This window comes from Panicum virgatum, chromosome 9K (genome assembly GCF_016808335.1).
Source record: "Panicum virgatum strain AP13 chromosome 9K, P.virgatum_v5, whole genome shotgun sequence".
Lineage (NCBI taxonomy): Eukaryota > Viridiplantae > Streptophyta > Magnoliopsida > Poales > Poaceae > Panicum > Panicum virgatum.
The window spans coordinates 56,472,677-56,491,149 of record NC_053144.1 but is presented as its reverse complement, the minus strand read 5'-3'; the positions used below and the strand labels follow the sequence as shown (position 1 = coordinate 56,491,149).

Sequence of the window (18,473 nt, the reverse complement as noted above, 5' to 3'; positions counted from 1 at the left end):
CCCGTTCTTCCAAGGTTGGAACAAACACATTTGCTACAGCAATGGCGACGTATCTTCCGGACGAGGAATACAAAGCAAATAGCAATAGATATAGTATAGACCTGTGGGCTGTTCAAATTTTTGACCCTACATTTTTTTTTTGCCCCAGAGAGATTGCCCACCTCGCTCTTGGCCTTCAATGGGCCTGTATATTTGTATATTATAGTTGGCCATATGAGGGAAATACTTATGCACTATGTTTCTACTATAGAGTAGTGAGTCAGAGTGTGTAAGTTACATAATAGAAACATAGCTTGGTGACGTATATAATCAACTAGGACAGCAGCGCGCTCCGCCGCGCGCAGCCGGAATTGCGGAATCCATGGGCCGGAAGCTGCGCTTGTATGGGCCGCAGAATTGTTCTGGGCGGCGATATCATTTATGGGCTGGCCCGTTACCTACGTGATGTTGTGTGAAGCAAGTCGGTTAGCTGACGGCGATGGGACAGAGGCGGTTTCAAGAAGTTTGGTTTCTGCCTTTGGTTTCGTCAACGGCAAGGCAAGGGATCTGATATAATGCTTGGTTTTTCCTGCAGCGGCAAACCAAAGGAGAAGGCTGTTCTTTTTTCTTTTCGGCGTCAGAGCAGTGGGAGAGGTGTGGCTCCGAGACTCACAGCGGTGAGGAGATGGCTGGCGTTCCTGCTGTGCATAGTGGCCATTTGGGCTGGCACTTCTGCGGTGCAAGAGCTGGCTAGCGAGTTCATGGTTGAGACTTGAGTTCGTGAGGGTGTTCTTTTGGCAAAATAGAAGATGCAGTAACCACCTATATGCCTGTGAACGGGCAGCCGAGCCTAGTTGATTTTGTATGCTATGTTTCCTGTATTATCATGTGAGACTACATGTACGCGTATCCATATATTGGACTATATGAAGTATTGTTGCAATTGATATTCCCAGTGTGATGGTTGCAAAGATTCAAGAATTGGTGTGACCATTGTATCTCTGATTGCATATATACTGGCATTTAAATGTTTAGGCGCATGTCAGTTAGCAGGTTGCAGAAAGCAAAAAAAGTTTATAGACTGGACAACACAGAGTTTTGATAACTAAGCTGCAGCCTGAAGCATGATAGGTGAAGTGAAGAGAGAATCATTGGATACACTTAACAAAGGAAGTGGGTGTGCACCTCAGGCTTGATGATGACAGGTGAAGTGAAGAGAGAATCATTGGAGAGATCGTGAAATGATTTCTTATCATCCAAGCACAGAAGCACCTGTTGAGGCAATGTACAGAGGGATAACAGGTGTGTTAGTCAGAATTGAGGAACATCCAAGCTTGGTACAAATGAAAGATGTTGATTACCGTTTCTTTTTTGACACCTTCACCATGAGAGGGTGGCTTGAAGTTGCTGGCAGTGGCGCGATCGAAAAGATCGGCGGGCACATCTGCTCCCAAGCTGCATCGCGGATCTGGAAGAGCCAGTGTCTGTCCCATCTCTGCCTTGTTCAGAACAGGGGCATGCAAAAAGGCTGCGCATTGATTGCGGCGTGTTGCGAACTGTCCATCTTTTGGCAACACATTAAAAAGGAAAGAAGTCAATAGTTTGTTTGCTGCAAAGATCCAGAGAAAGTGACAAAGAAAGGTAGCTTTTTTTCAGATGATGCTACATACATGGCCTTCGGTTGTTTTGATCCCAAGATCGCCATCATCATGCAAATCTTGGACGGGTACATGGATCTGGGCTTCTTTGTTTTCAGCAGAGGTCATGTTCTTGTTTTGAAAATGAACAACATGTGCATTAGTCCAGATGGTCATGCAGAATAATTATAAGTCATTCAACATGGTGAACACAAATTAGTGAAGAAGGATGAATCTGCATTGTAGTGTTGGATAATGCAGCTAATTGTAACTGGAGTACAAAGAGCAGAGAAATCTTTACCTGGTTCATGCCGACTGGTCCACGCAAGGTCCACTGCCTGAGTATTTTTTTCTTTGAGTGAACTGGGTGGTGGAGATCCATTGCCGGTGTGGGGGAACAGGGAATCCAAGGAAAACGTAGTATATGTAGGCCTACTCCTGCAAGGAACAGGGAAGTACATCACGTGTCGATCAGTGAGAGGTCTCCTGGGAAAACCGGCCAGGGGAAACTGGTGGCGGTATTGGTATTTTCGGTATGGTGGAACAGGAAGGCAAGAAAAAGCTCGTAGAACCGGGCTGAAAGATAGTTGGGCTGGGCCATAGGACTCTGTTTGTGCATAACATAACACAGCTATGCTCTACAGCAATTAATTGCATGGGCCACTAACCTCTGCAACACTCACGCACGACGGTTCAGCACATGCATTAGACACTATCAGCATTGCCAATAAGAAGTCTCAGCTCTAAGTTCTAAGTTCTAAGTTTACATTACAGACTCTGGAATCTGGGCACAGTAAGCTGCAGCTAGGCAAGTACAAAAGAGTTAGTCCAACAACATCTTAGAGCGGTTGAGCCTGCGGCCACATGTTCCTGGCCTAGGAGTTTTAAGTACAATTCATGTTATAGAGTACACACTAACAGCAGCTGCAGCCTCCATCTACGTTAATATGGCTGGTCGCCTATTCACCGTCTTCGTCGTTGTTCATGGACAGCTTCCTAGCCGCACGTGGCCTCTTGTTCTTCATAGAGAGCATGCTGATGAATTGAATCATAAAGCAAGTAAGAGTTCGTTTGAGATGGCAGATATGTTAGAAAATGTGATGGGGGAGAAGGTGACCTCTCCTCACCTTCTCTATAGTATCAGCAACTACAAACAAACAAAACAACGGTAATGTCTAGACAGTTTGCTTTATGAGCAGGGTAGAAGACAAAATGTTGTAATCTTAAATTCTCACATGATGTGACAGGACCGTACGCTTCTCCGCTCCTAATATCCTCTATATATTCTTGCAGTTTCATGTGGAATACACGGCTAGTGATATCAGCACGATCAGGAGGTTTTTGGCCAGGCTCACATCTCAATGCCTCTTCAACCTCTGGCCAGTTAGCATTGCAAGTGAAAGTTGTGAACAAAGTGGGACAACCATAGACTCTAGTAATGGTCAAGCAATCATGATAGTTCTGATTCAGATTGCGTCTGCTGCCTGGATAAGAAGAAGGCAGCACTGTTTTGACCCCTACATCCTTACCCGTTGAGGCACCTCTACCAAGTGCATCAGAGATTCCTTGATACGTCTCACTACGGAGGAGTTTCTGATTGAAAAAGTGGAAAGAAAGTCTATTGGCCTCAACACATGAGTAGGCGTTGACACCATACTGCTGTGAAAGACGGCCTGAACAGAGGACTGGGTTTGGTTCGCCTCTACGGTAATGCTGGTAATAGCAATGAAATTCCATCATGCTCACTTCATCGCGAGCACCTCTACATCCTGCGGAAACCTCTCTGAACTTTATTCCCAACTGGTAAACCCTTATCACCGTAAGGAAACATAATTGGATACTGCAATGCCATAAGAGCAGGATGTATAGGAGATACACGCGTGAACTTTCCCTGCTTTGATTCTAGAACTATATCAAAAGGATGTGTGGAAGAGGACATATCCCCCACAAGAAGCGCGTCCAATTCATTTACCGCTGGTAGACTGTATCTATCTGCACTTGTATCAGATGATCCATAAAGCTTGATACGAACATCTGGAGCAGTAGGAGAAAGAAGTCTATCCCTAGCCATGCGAAATTGCTTAACCAAAGGGTTGCAGCGATCGAACATGGAAATCAGAGAGTCGACAATCTGAGCATCCGCCCCAGAATCGCGGCCTGCATCAGAAGAGTGGATAGCAAGCCTATTCTGCACCTCATTTGCAGTATCATATATGTACAGCTGCGCATACTGCGGTCTATTCCCTTCTTCTGGAATCAAAGAACCAATACGGTGGTGAACCACTCCATTGATTCGGAATATGTAGGGGCCTCGACCAGTATTTATGGATTTGTCAATGTCTACTCCTAAAGAGGTAAAGGAAAACATAGAATTGTTCTGCCTAATAAGTTTCATGAAATTGTTAGCTACTGGACCTCCATTGAACTTTATCAAATCACACAGCGGAGGAGGGAATGGGCGGTGCTTTGGAAGAGAGATACGACCACCACGGCAGCAAGAATGGTACACGATGCGTTTCTGCACATAGGAACTCAGACTAACTACGCGCTCTTGGTAAAAGAAAAAGCGTTGCAGTGCTCGCACTCGTAATCTGGGCCCCCATAGTAAGAACGGGCGGAATAGTTCTCTACAGCAGAAAGGTAAGGTGGTAAGATGCGCAGGCACAGGAAATGGCTAGGAAACAAAGAGAAAGAAGAAATCAGAACTGCACCTTTTAGCTGACTGGCATATTCTTTTGTGAATGCAACAATAGGCTCACTAAAAGTATCAAAAGGGATACAGGCTGCATGTTTGAACCGGAGTGTTAAAATTTAGGCCACCAAATCATTTCAGCAGAACAAAATAGTGCGGTCCAAACAAAGCAAACCTTTTCTGAGCAGGACCTTTTTTTTGTTCCTGGACATTCTCCTGGCCCTGTTTTCTCGAGCAGCGGTTGCAGACAGAAGAGGACAAAAATGGTCTCCTAAAGATAAGGTCCACCCAAATCATATATATAGGAAAAAGCATAGGTAAGATAAATTTCAGTGGTCTGAGCTGAACTCACGGACGACAACGTAACGTCGTGGAGCAGCAAAGCTAGGATTTTGAGCAGCAAAGGCAGGAGCTGTTGTTCCAGAGAAAGGAACATGCGGCAGAGGCACATGCTGGCATACATTTCTAGCAGAAACGGCTCCGGCACAAGCAGCTAAAGTAGCCGCTGCAGCCTCCTCGCGACGTCGACGTCGCGAGGCAGCCAAATCTAGCACAGGACACCTAGCACGCACATTCCTCGCACTGGAAGGTATATCTTCTCTGCAACGACGCCGAGAAGGACCAGGAACATCCATCTAAACACTTACAGGGAAAGTTCTTGTCACGTGAGAGGCCAAAGAAACAGGAACCAAGAAAATATCACTACAGCAGGGTAGGAGGGCTCAGGTGCAAAAGCAGGCACAAACAACACCTAAGCACACACAAGAGCAATCTAATGCGACAAAGATCCTGAATCTGTGTACTGGCTAACCAAACAGCATGGGCCAAAAACAGGAACAAAGAAAGCAGCACTACAGCAGGGTAGGAGGGGCCAGGTGCAGGAGCAGGCACAAACAGCACACAGCCAGAGATAGCGGCAATACAGCGGACCGAAAATCCTAAATCTATATACTAAAAAGTAAACAGCAGGCGCAGCTCCATGAAACACAAAAAAAAGTGTATAGACAACTACACTCTGCGCATCTCAGAAAGGACAAAGTAGCAAGCATCTCCATACACATATGAATGGCTATATCGCAGCCCAGATCCATAAATAGACCATGGAAGAAGGAAACACACACCTGACGAACTGCAGTCAGAGGTCACCCACAACAATGCGCTCCACAGCCACGGCACCTAGACATAATAGAGGCAGAAGGGAACAAATCAGCCGAAAGTTAAAGCAATACCAATCCCAACATTTGCGCAGACACAAATTCGCAGGCAATACTCTGGAGAAGCGAGCACGAAGCACGGGAGAGGAGAAGCAGTAGCACGAACCCGTCGCAGATAGCAAAGCCAGGCAGCAAGCGACGGCCGAAGCAGGTTCACCAGCAGCACGGACTTGCTTCAGAGCCCGCAGGCAACACCACCGGCGAAGGGAAGAACGCACGGAAGGGGCACACGAAGGAGGAACGCAAGCATCAGTAACAAATCATAGAAGAAGCGCAGGGCCAACGGATTTGGAGGCGACATCTCACAGATCTAGAACTCACCACAGGGCCCGGACGTAGAGAGGCAGGTTCACCAGCAGCACGGACTCGCTTCAGAGCCCACAGGCAACACCGACGGCGAAGGGAAGAACGCACGGAAGGAGCACATGAAGGAGGAACACAAGCATCAGTAAGAAATCACAGAAGAAGCGCAAGGCCAACGGATTTGGAGGCGACATCTCACAGATCTAGAACTCACCGCAAGGGCCGGACGCAGAGGCAATGCAGTGGAAGACCCGCGCTCAGGCATGAGCGCGGCGGCTACACTGCGCCGTCGTCCGAGCTGGCCGCCCGGCGCACCAGCGGCGGGCTCGCCGCTGGCGGGCTCCTCCACTGAATCTCACCCCCACCCCGAGAACTGCGAAATGGAGCACTCCCCAAACCCTAGACCGCCTCCACCGCAGCGAGGCGAACCCGAAAAGAAAAGGGGCGAGAGGCTGCGGCGGCCCATGGAGACGGGTTCACGGGACCCCGGCGGAGCCCAGCCCGAGCGGCCCCCACCGCGTCTGAGACGGGCGCGAGGCGGTGCGACAGGGCTGTGGGCCCCGACACGGCGCGTCCGCGCGATGCCGATGCAGCAAATCAACGGACCGCGTCTGGTGTCCCTCCCGCGGAACAGGACACGCGTCGTCTCACGGGGAGCAGAGTGCTCCCACAGCTTCTCCTCCACGCTGTATAGAGTATAGAGTATTTCCATCTTCTATCCTATGAATTTAGGATAGGGTTATATCTAAACTTTGGAAAATGATTAAAAAGTGGTAGAATGTCGAATTAGCTAAATAGTCTAATCTATTAGGTAGATTTTAATTCCTCCCAAATAACAGGATCCAAACAACCCCTAACAGGAAATAGAAGCCTTCAATCATCACGCAAAAATAAAGTTATATTATCGAGCAATAATTTGCTCTACCTCTACATATGTTATAAGCCTATATCATTCAAATGATTTCAAAGAGTAAGCAATCGAGTGTGCAATACGCTTCACTGGTTGTGCAATTTTTGCAACACAGCCCGTGTTTAGATGCAAAAACCAAAATTCCAAAAAAAAATTCCGGCACCTGCATGGAGACTTAAATCTAGACGAAATAAAAAACGCATTGCGACTGCTGTCTGTAAATAGCGAGACGAATCTAATGAACCTAATTAGGCTGTAATTAGATGCTAAATTGCTACAGTAATGCTACAGTAAATAACCTCTAATGACGGATTAATTAGTCTCATTAGATTCGTCTCGCGATTTACAGACGAATTCTGTAATTATTTTTGTAATTAGTCTATATTTAGTACTTCAAATGTAGAAAGATGCTTTTTCAAAAATTTTACATCGCGCAACTAAACGGGGCCACAATTGTGTGTCCTTACCGAATGATCGAGCCTTCCACCAGCCTCCAGTACTTTGTATCAAGTACTTTGGATTCTAAACTTCTAATGTTACATTTAATATTACCACCGGGTCAGTTTCTCTTTCATGTTTAGGAGGTATGTTAGGATTTTTAGATGTCAGATTTTATGAACTCACTGATTGGTCATTGGTCAAACATTTGCACGCATAGTGTATTAAGGTATAAATATTGTATGAAATATATTTTAATACGAAATTGATTTTTGTAGAAATTTGTGATATGTTTTTAGCGGAAGTGGTGGACAAAGTATACCTCCATAAACTTCTTTTCAAATCCTAATACACCTACTAAAAATGGACAAAATTAGCATAGTATTGTACTTTTATTGCTTTCATATATAAATCATTAAAATTAAAAGTTTCTTTTATAAATATCATATTTAGCTATGTTAATTATAATGAAAGATGGCAATCAATAATGAATTTCAATAAATGGAATGAATGTGGTGGATTTTATTATGGTAGATTGAAGACAGCTCATTATGTACTTCATCTTCAACATGGATATACTTCCTCCGATTCATTTTAAGTAGGCATGACTGTATTTTAGATGCCAAAGTTTTTACAAACTTTGACCATTTATTAGTCAGACACTCAGAACTATATTAAGCTTGGTGTAAAATTTACATGAATAAATTCATATTTCATATGAATTTTAATATGCCTTTAGTTTTTGCAGGACTTTTGAAATCCTAATATGCCAACTAAAATCAGAACAAATTGATATAATATTATACTTTTAAAGCTTTAATATATAAATCACTAATATTGCAGTATTTGTTTATAAATTTTAATGGAAGAGCAAGCACCATATTTAACTATGTAAATTATAACTGCGTAGAAGATAAATCGACATATTTCAATTTATTCGGTATGTAGAAATATTTTTTGTAATAAATCGTAAATGATGGATAATAATGAGGGTTAGTTGAGATTATGGGAATTTATGAAAGACCGATGGCCTGATGACTACTTTTAGTAAAGAGAGAGCTTTATTGGATACTAAAGCATTCTTACAATTGATGAAGAAATTGTTAAATATAAGATGGGTATTTCCTCACTAAACTACTACGAAACAAACGTTTTGCCACACTAGCACGGTCGTAAGCAAAATCGTACTCAAATTCAGATTCCTGTTGGTTGCCAAATAATATGAAAATGTTGAGACGGACATCATCTGGTCGACTGGTCTAGCGCGATGAGCACAGCAGTGGGTTGTGATTAGGGGTGGTAAAGGGCCCTTAAATTTTACGCTATATAATCTAAAGATTGAGTCCTAATTTTATACAATTTTAAGCTAAAAGTGTATAAAGATCAAGTTAGATTGTGAAGAGAGCACTAGGGTCAATAATCCGTTTCCACCTACTACCAGGGTTTTACATACCGACCGGTCCGGCCAAACCGGTGCGCTCCGGTACCGGTATACCGGTCCGGTTTGGCCGGTAACCGGTCGGTACCGGTGGAAGTCAAATTTGAATTCAAATTTCGCAGTTCAAATGGTTCGTACCGGTCGGTTTGACTGGTAACCGGCCAAATTCAAATTTTTTTCTTTTTTGGTTTAAATTCAAATGGCCGCAAAGTATACTAAATGAATGTTTGTATAACATGTTTTAGTCTAAATGAACCCTCCAATTCTTTTTTTACTACTTTTACATTGTATTTGTATACTTTTGTATGCACGTTTTTTTGTTTAACTTCAAATCCCCGCAAACTATACTAAATGAACGAATTTTTGAGAAAAATTGACACCATTAGATTCGTCGCACCTTTAAGTATTTTTAGAATTTTTTATTTTTTTAATTTGAATTTGAGCCGGTTTGGTACCGGTCCAAACCGAACCGGTTCCCACCAGTTTGGTGTACCCTGCCTACTACTTGCTACAACAAGACCAGAGGAAGATACATTCTGGTGGCAGCAATGCGCTGATAAGGGTAAGGGTCAGGAGCCGCATCCACCTACTCGAAATCAGATTTTTTTGGCCTTTGCAGTTATGGTCCAACTTCAACATCAAAAGCATCCAAACACCACGAAAACGAAAGAGCCTTTTTTTTTGCAAAAGGGGGTTATATTAATAAAAAAGCACCGTACATCCCTAGAAATTTGCAAGGAACACCCTGGAATAACTGGAATTTACATCACAGCACCCCCAAGACCGAGCCACGGCTCTGAGCTTCCGGTCGCCGGCGACGAGCGCCCCGACCAAGGTTGATCCACCATCCTCCTCCATGAATGGCTCCAAATCATGGATCTGCCGCATGAACCAACGCCTGGACCTCCAGCACGCATCATAGATGCTGAACGAGCATCGGCCACCATCACGCAGAGAGGGGAAGGGGAATAGCAGTCCCTCGCCGCCGACACCGCCGACGACGAGGAGAACCGAAGTCCAGCGTCGGTGACTAAAGCAACGACGCAGACAGAGGGCGCAATCCCAGGGGCGCGCAAGAACTCCACCCTTTCGCAAGGACGAAGGACACAAGACCTGGATGCCGTCGCCAACGACATTGGGGAAGGAGACGGTGAAGCAGTCCATTTCGCCGAGGCCGAACATGGATCCACCATCTTCCCATCCACCGCCGGAGAGACAGTACAGGTAGACGCCGCCTCCCGCCGGATCCTCATGGACCAGCGGAAGCAAAATCAACCGCCATGAAGCCAAACTCGCCACCGTCGCCGCCGCGGCCGCAGACGCCGGCGCTCGCTTCACCGGCAACACCAACTACCTAGCACTAAAATACCCTAATACTAGGAGCTATATGTACGCCAGCCACCGATTCCCACGCCGCTCGGCCGCCGGAGAGGCCGCCGGCGAGGGGAATCGGGCAGATCGACGGCGGCAGCGAGGATCCCATTTTTCGCCTCCCTCTTTACTGTAGCGCTCAAGAAAGATACCCGGGCCAGAGTTTCGCAAACCAAACAGTCCCTGGCGCATCAGTCCCCTTATTGTGGCTCTGGTGTTCATACTGCTTTACGTGATCTATCAATTACCATGATTCATCACTTGGTCACTTAGCTACAGTAAATCGGGAAACAAGTACCAACATCGATATCAAATACACAAAATCACCAAAATAAATTAGGAGTGACTGATCGAAATTTTATTTTTCAGCACATGCATTCCATAGCACGAACTACATATAAATTACAAATATAGCATTCATTGTCCTATCATGTACTGGTGAAAGAGATGGAGAATTGCATTGCTTGTATAAAAACTCTAAAAGAAATGAGAAGAATGAAAAAAAATTGATCCCACATATACTGATATAACCACAGGAATGTACATCTTTATATCCCCGCATCTTTGAATTTAATTACCACCACGTCACATTTACAACTGCAAACTTAAGGCGGCATAGCACTAGGCAGTAATCTACAATTCTTTCCTAGCCTTAGCTTGAAATTTAAAAAATGGTAAAAAGTAATTTATCCCTATTATTTTGGCAAACATATACTACACCCGGATGATTTAATTATCCATCTATAAATGACTGCTATGTTCAATTCCAGAAATTAGAGCCACTAGTCTGACTGCACCAAATCTACTTCCACTTCTCATAATTCGTCTTCGCCTCATCAATTTTCTTTTTGAGATTCATATACTCCTGCAACGAAACCTCCGAAAAGGTTTCAAGCTTCCCTAGGAATATCTCCAAACTTGATTGTAAATCAGTAGGCGGGTCACTCCTCTGGACTTCCCCCATATCGCCATTTAACCTAACACTATGGGATAATGAGAAAGTCAGCTTTGAACTACCACGTCGCTTCTCTTGGTGTGGCATAGAGCGGTTTATATCTGCGGCAAGGCCTTTAATGGAATCCCCCAAGTCCTTGGTTGGTAAGTTATCCAATAAGTCTATCCAGCTCTCACAAGTTTTAAATATGGGTGCAACAGCATACTTTGTTATTGGATCAGCTTCAACCTTCTTTTTCCTGGAACTCTTCCTCCTCCTCTGTAGTGACTTCACACACTTGAGTAGCCACGAATTTAGGCTATTCAAATATGTTCTGTGGGATGATATCCATTTCTGGAAGTGTGAACATAATGTGCTTAGCTCAACCTGGAGGAGCAGACTGGCTTGTAACTGTGATTCTGACCGAATTGAGACCTTCATGCTGCCACTGTTGCATATTAGCTTAATAATCTCATGTTGATGCCGGTGACACTCAAGCATTGTTGCCCACATGCGAGTTAAGCTGCAAATGAGACAAATATTGTGTTCATTCAATAAAGATACCATAAAAAAAGATTACCAAATTTGAACATGATTAATGCACTACATAAATGCTAAACCAGATATTGCAAGCATCATTACATGAAAATTTTTGGTATTGCCGCAAAATAAAAAGGCATTACCCACCATGTAATCATAACTAGTAATTTATCATTCATTAAGATAGACCTGAATGAGCAGGAGGACCAGGCCAGAACATAGCCCAATTTCATTCAGGTCATATTTACTTGCTGTAGCATTTATTAATGTAGATCAAAACAACACCAGAACCAGGCCAGTTTCATTCCGGCCACATAGCGAGACTTCTCTTTTTTTTTTATTGGGTCCAGACCATAGCCTAAGTGTGTAAATCAGTTTTAAAACTGACCATAATTATACTGGGCCAAAAGGGTAATCAGGTCTACATTAAGGTGCCAACTGAATTGTAGTCAGGGTTTTAAATCCCGACCGGAACCGGTCCGGATACCGCGGTTACCAGTCAAACCGGTCCGGACCGGTTCCAGTTCCGGCCGGTTTCAAACCGGCCCAAATTCAAAATTCAAATTTAAATTTAAAAAAAATAAAAAATTCCTAAAAATACTTCAAGTTGCGACGAATCTAATGGTGTCAAATTTTTTCAAATATTCGTTCATTTAGTATACTTTGCGAGCATTTGAAGTTAAACAAAAAAAAAAGCATGCATACAAAAGTATACAAATACAATGTAAAACATGTTATACATTGTATTAATGTAAAAGTAGTAAAAAAGAGGGTTGGAGGGTTCATTTAGGCTAAAACATGTTATACAAACATTCAGTTAGTATACTTTGCGGGCATTTGAATTTAAACCAAAAAAGAAAAAAATTGAATTTGACCGGTTACCACTCAAACCGACCGGTTACCACTCAAACCGGACCAGTAAACCGGTCGGCTAACCGGTGGAAACCGGTTGAACTGCCGTTTTTGGTTTGAAATTTGAATTTGGCCGGTTTTTTCCGGTAACCGGTCAAACCGGTCCGGTTTACCGGAATCGGAGGGCGGCGGTTTTGTCAGACCGGTCGGTAAAAAAAACCCTGATTGTAGTTCGGTCCAAACTGAAGGGATAAATATACCTTCCAATCAATTCCTCTAGCTGTGGTTGAAGCTCTTTGTCCCTTAGATCCTCTATATTCTTCGAAACCATGTCTATTCTCTGAATGGCCACTAAAATTCTGGAGTGCAAATCCTTCACAACAGCACGGGTTTTGTCAATACTCATTTGGCTTTCTCCTCTTGATTCCTGGTGTCTTAGGTGCCTACATTTCTCATCATATTGCCTGCAAATTGCACTGCTCGCCTGGAGGAATGGAAAAGAAAAGGTGTCAGATCAACATATTTTGGCTATCTAAAGCAAAAAAAGTACATGGTTCTAGAATGTACAACAATTATCTAATTGTAACTAGATAAAATTAAGTTGAACATTTGGTGAGCATTTCACTGTAGGAGGTATGGGGTAGTGTGCACTACATAATATAGCCATATCGCATTGTAAAGCAGGTTTCCAGGGCAGTCACAGACATGTATCTCCAATTCGCCATAATATAATAGTGTGCCACCATATCGCATTGTAAAGCAGGTTTCCAGGGCAGTCACAGACATGTATTGCCACCATATAATAGTGTGCGAGTGTGGCAGCACTTCAGTTAAAATACATGCTGGGCATCAGTATGGTCTATTTGTTCCACCCTCTAGTCATCTCAAATTTGGAAACTCGTCAGAGAACAGATTCTGAAAAGACAGTCCTTTTACCTTAACTTCGTCATAAAGCTTTCTCTCCCATGCATACAACCTGTCCAGTGTGGACGCATGACTGCCAGCATTCATGTATACGCCACTAAAGATATTTCCAGTGAGACCATCAGTGTCATCTTTTGTTGTTGTCCCAAGAGGATTTCTGGATGAAGAAGAAATTGAAGACATTGATCTATGCCAGGTAAGGTACTTCACTTCAGCCTGAGGAGGAGCTGCATTACAACATTAGGCATTTATATGTCATTGTGGACAAGAATACAAGCCCTACTACTGCTCATCACACAAGTTAACTACTCCCTCCAAACTTGCATTAGTTGTTTCAACTTCAACCATACTATATGTTAGAACAAAAAGTGACCACATGACAATGAGATCGATATAGTTCTCCAAACTACCAACACATCAGTGCATTTAATGAGCAAAGCTATATGCCAGGGTAATAAATATTGCGTTGGATCAAAATAACAATATATTGTGCTACAATTACTTACAGGAACTTGTGTTATAATAAGGAAAAAGGAGCTGTAGTAATTACTAGATAAGAGTAAAATAACTTACGTTGAGGAACAGGGACTTCCTCTCTGCAACAAGCAAATAATTTTGCAAAAAAACCTGATGCCGTTGATCGAGGTGCTGCATCAAAAAATCAAGATAAACCCAATAGTAAGTGAACTAGAATAGATGGAGTGACAAAAAATAATGGCCACTAGTGAAGTTTTAGCTGTGGTAACTGGTAACAAATAAATAGTGAAATTTCATATCATTGTGTGTATTCATCCCAAAACCTTTCTAGTTCTTATCTTCATTTTAAGCAAAACTTGAATGCATGTGTTATGGAACAGTAATGTAAATCTACTAAGATATAACCTTTTTCTTCTGGAAGTAAAGGGCGGAAATTGACTTTATCTGCTTCAAGCATCCTCGGAACTTCTTTTCCAGAATCAGATGCCTTGATAAATAAGACCTCAATCTCCTTCATGCATGAGTTTAAATCCCTCACAACATTCCTTACATCACGAAAAGTTTCCTTTGATTTCCCATTCATAGGAAGAGCAGCAGTTGAAGATGGAACTTCTTTCACAGGGCTTGCCACAGGAGTTTCGTCACTTTCATACATGCTAATGTCCAGTTCCCTCGTGTCATCTTTTGGTCTTACAGTCTGAGAATCAACTCCAGTGTCATCTTTTGGTCTTTCAGTTTGAGAATCAATTCTCATGCCATCTTCTGACCTTTCAGTCTGAGAATCAACTCTCATGTTATCTTTTGGTGTTTCAGTCTGAGAATCAACTCTTAGGCCATCTCTAGGTGTTTCAGCCTGAGAATCACCTCCCGTGCCATCTTTTGGTCCTGCGGTCTGAGAACCAATCGTTTCTGAAGTTAACTCATCCGTAGGAAGCTGTACAGGTGACTGACCTGTTGCAGTATATCCAATAGGTGTGTCATTGCGATTCTTGAACACACGTACTAAAGATTCAGAAGTTGGATTGTCAAAATCATCTTCTGAAAATGCAAGATCATCCTCTCCACCATTCATAGGAGACTTCTCAACATCTTTGAGATCTGGAGCTTTCTCCTCTCCTAGCCGCCTTGTTATAAAATCAGAATGAGCAGGAGACTTTTCCACTTCCTCTTCAAGCTCTGGGATTCCCTCCTTCTCACGAAGACGCCTGATATCATCGGAATTCTCAAATTCATGAACAAGTTCCTTTTCATCATGAAATGAGATCTGGCTCTCAACAGGTTGAAACAGGCCAAAGTAGTCCCATGGTGGTGTACCGGGCGGAGCTTCAAATGTGGAACTATCATCCAGATCATGGATAGCTTGTCTACGCACAGGGGACGATGTTTGCAGAGTGGCTCTTACAGGTTCAAGCAACTTCTCCTTGACAGTTGTCACTGAGCTCCCCCCAGCTTTCATATGGTTGACATGGAAACGTCCTGAAGATAAAGGTGATGGAACTGGGGAGAAAGAGTCACTAGCATGATGTGAAAGGGATGGGGAAAGGTTCATCGATTTCTGCCTCATGGTAGGAAGCTCTGGAGTAGCAGATGTTGATGTGAACAGGGACGAATCTGTTGGCACTTCAGGCTCCATGAATTTTCTCAGGGCAAATCCTGTGTGCCTAAGTGACTGAATATAAGCGAAATGAGCAGCTGCAAAAGCGCATCTTCCATCAAGAGCTTCTCTGACAAACCGTTTTCTTTCCTGACACAAGACAAGAGCCTTGTCATCTTCGCTCTTTGATCGCGAGCCCATTGTCAGTGCACCACCCTCAATAACTAACAAAAATTACTGGTCAATGCAAAGCCTCAGCCATGCACTGTAGATCTATGATAGTATTGAGGGAAGCTGATCTGCAGGGGAGATCACCCAGGCAGTACACCTTTGTGCCTGCACTAAAGTAGTAAAGAATTTTGCTATTAGATTGTATCCAAGAATTGAGTAAAGCTGCCATGTAAGAAAATTAAGCTGATGTTTCCCCAGATATTTTGTATAACCATTAAAGTACATTCTGGGGGAATGGAAATTGCACGAACTAAATGCCTTAATGTTGTAAAATTAACTTAAACGTATAAATTATAATGCACAAACTGGTCACACGAAAACCTAACACTATAATAAGGCGATACCATATATCATAAACAAGTGCAATGGCAAACTCTGGACAAGTCATCCATATCAAAATCCAAAAGTGACCTGCAGAACTCAGGCCATAAATTCTATGTTTTTCTTAGTGGCCACTGGCTTGTAATGCACCCATGCTTAGAAATAAATTTGGAAGGTGAAACTTACGTAAATGAAAACAGCTTCCTAGACCATTGTACCATACTGATATGTAACGGAAAACTGGCGAAATAGGCACATACTAAAAACAAAACAAACAACCAGGTGTTCCATTTTTGGAAATTTCTTCGGTCGTCTCAAACTTGAAACGCAATCCTCGGAAAATCCAAGTGGTGTAACGGACAATCATATCCACTACACAAATCAGTTTTACACCCAAGTGTACACGCTCCAACCTTCTTGGCTTCTTGGCATGCCAATAACGACAACACGTTTGGCCGTATTCGGAAATCTTAAACGCGTCATCCGAATCCTTCACTAGCAAAGGCCTAATCTCAACTGAGATAATTCCAGGCACACTGAATTCACCAACGAGCGTTGCAGGAACCCAACCCTCAAGAGATTGGGACTACACAAGCTCGGATTGCACCGAGGGCAGTACTGACCAAGGGTTCCGGTGATGAAGTACATGCCTAGAACCACAAGCGGCGCTGTGCTGGAGCTTTACCAGCCATCCAACGGGTGAGCAAAACAGGTTCAGATGTATAAAACGGATTCAGATACTGCAGTGCCCGCTGCGCGATTACGCGATTCCTCGCGCGCGGAACCAATCATCCACCCTACTTTCCACGGATACCCTAGTAGTAGTAGAACACCCACTGGTACCCTAACTGGACCCATCAGTGTTACCAAGTAAATCAGGAAACGAAGTAGCTAAGTCATCAACGCCGCGTACTACAACTACAAGCCCAGGACGAAGAACCGCCAGCTGGAGAGCAGAGAGATCCGATTTTCTGCTCGCATCCACCACCACGACCTCGACTCCTCCCCCCAAACCGCCCGCCACCGCGGAGAGCGCGGCCGCGCTCCCCAATTCCCCTCGAAACGCGGAGCGAACCGCCCGACGAGGCCGAACCTGGGCGAGTCCGAGAGAGAGAGAGAGAGAGAGAGAATAGTCACCTCGCTGGGCCCTGGGGTAGAGCTCGGCGCCGGGCTCCCGCGGCTGGACGCAGGGAAGAAGAAGAAGACGACGAAGAAGATCGCCGCTGGCCCGGTGGCCGTCTCTCGTCGGGGTGGTGTGGCGAGGACGGGACGGGAGAGGAGAGTCAGTAGCGAGAGGAGAAGGTTCGACGGTGGGCAGGGTGCGGGGCGCCGACTGCGAACAACACTAGCGGAAGGATGGGGAGCGGATGCGTGTGTGCGTGTGGGCTTGGGGATTCGTGTCGCGGCTTGCGGGCTCGGTGCCAGGTCTCTGACAAGAGGGGCCCGCCCGGGGCTCGCGGGTTGGTTGGGGCGCGTCACCGCAAGGAGGTCAGGTGGCCCGCTAGCCGGCCGGGTGTGTGGCCGCTAGCCGGTGGTGGAAGGAACGAGCCGGAAGGGCGGCGGAGAGGCTGGCGTTTCGTTGGCTTTGGGGGTTTTTTTTTTATGGGGTTTCGTTGGCTTTGTTTCGCCTCCTTCCCCGAATCCCCGTTGTTTTCGCGTGTTCTCTTCCAGGGGGTGTGCCGGCAGGGTGGGCTGCCATTCGCGCCCCACAGCGCGCTACGGGCTAGGAGGGCTCGCGCGATCTCGCTAGCCCGTCTCGTCAGATTTGTTTGGGTCTGCGCCAGCCCAGCCTCGGCGCCGGCACCACCGCAGCTGAGGCCGTGTTTGGATGAAGGGTGGAAAAGTTTTGATGAGAGAGAAACGATGCTTTGACTACTAATTAGTGGTATTAAATAAAGTCTAATTATAAAATTACCTCCACAACTGTGGTACTGTAGCAGTTGCTCTAGCTAATGAGGTCTTTGACCGCATGATTAGAGGATGATTGAGCGCGGTTACTGTAGCATCACTGTAGCCAATAATGATGAAACTTGGCTCATTAGATTCGTCTCGAAAAATTACACTCATTCCTAAAAGGGTTTTGCAAATAAACTTCGTTTAGTACTTCATGCATGCATTCGTCTTTTTTGCAAAAGTTTTGATAGTTTTATGCAAACATGGCCTGAGGTGGATTCGTGGTCCCCGGCGAGGAGAAAAAGGAGAATTTTGCCTTTGGAGACCGCAGGGGTAGTACGTACGCTTGTCCACCGCTGGTGGCTACTGGTTTGTGTTCGGGTTCGTGTAACTCGGCAGAGAAAAAATTACACACGGTCGAGATCTCCACAGGCATTGGATGGGTCCTGGCGCTGACTCACATGGGGATGGGGCGTGTCACGTGTGCACAGTGCGCTCATGGGGGCGACGCTGTAGCAGTTTGTCTTGGCTAACATCCCCGTACGGGCTCTGAATTTGGTAGCGAGGCTGCCCTCTGCTCCGGTAAAATCTCTCTAGGCTGGCTTGCCCCCAACCCGTTGGTGTGTCCAACGGCACGACGAGATGCCGAGAGTTGTTTACACTAGAAGCTGTTTGGAAAAGCTAAAGTTTGCACCCTAAATATTAGCATCTATTAGTCCTCACAT

At 44.7% G+C, this 18,473-nt stretch overlaps 1 protein-coding gene and 1 long non-coding RNA gene across 3 annotated transcripts; both read right to left on the bottom strand.

The window, feature by feature from the left end:
- Positions 1-1,130: 1,130 nt before the first annotated feature.
- LOC120652547 lies at positions 1,131-1,459 on the bottom strand. The gene is made up of 2 exons (XR_005666604.1): positions 1,341-1,459; positions 1,131-1,251 (listed from the first exon to the last, which is right to left on the bottom strand). It is a non-coding gene; the product is annotated as an uncharacterized LOC120652547 (long non-coding RNA).
- An 8,921-nt stretch (positions 1,460-10,380) lies between these two features.
- LOC120652545 (protein ROLLING AND ERECT LEAF 2-like) lies at positions 10,381-17,206 on the bottom strand. Of its 2 annotated transcripts, none has more exons than XM_039930399.1 (6): positions 16,993-17,206; positions 14,115-15,639; positions 13,806-13,880; positions 13,245-13,459; positions 12,569-12,792; positions 10,381-11,439 (listed from the first exon to the last, which is right to left on the bottom strand). In XM_039930399.1, the coding sequence occupies exons 2-6, from the start codon at positions 15,502-15,504 to the stop codon at positions 10,785-10,787; spliced, it is 2,559 nt and encodes an 852-aa protein (XP_039786333.1). In that variant the 5' UTR covers positions 15,505-15,639; positions 16,993-17,206; the 3' UTR covers positions 10,381-10,784. The 2 variants fall into 2 exon arrangements, with proteins under 2 accessions (XP_039786333.1, XP_039786331.1); XM_039930397.1 differs by having other exon boundaries at positions 14,115-15,644; positions 16,993-17,205.
- Between the last annotated feature and the right edge of the window lie 1,267 nt (positions 17,207-18,473).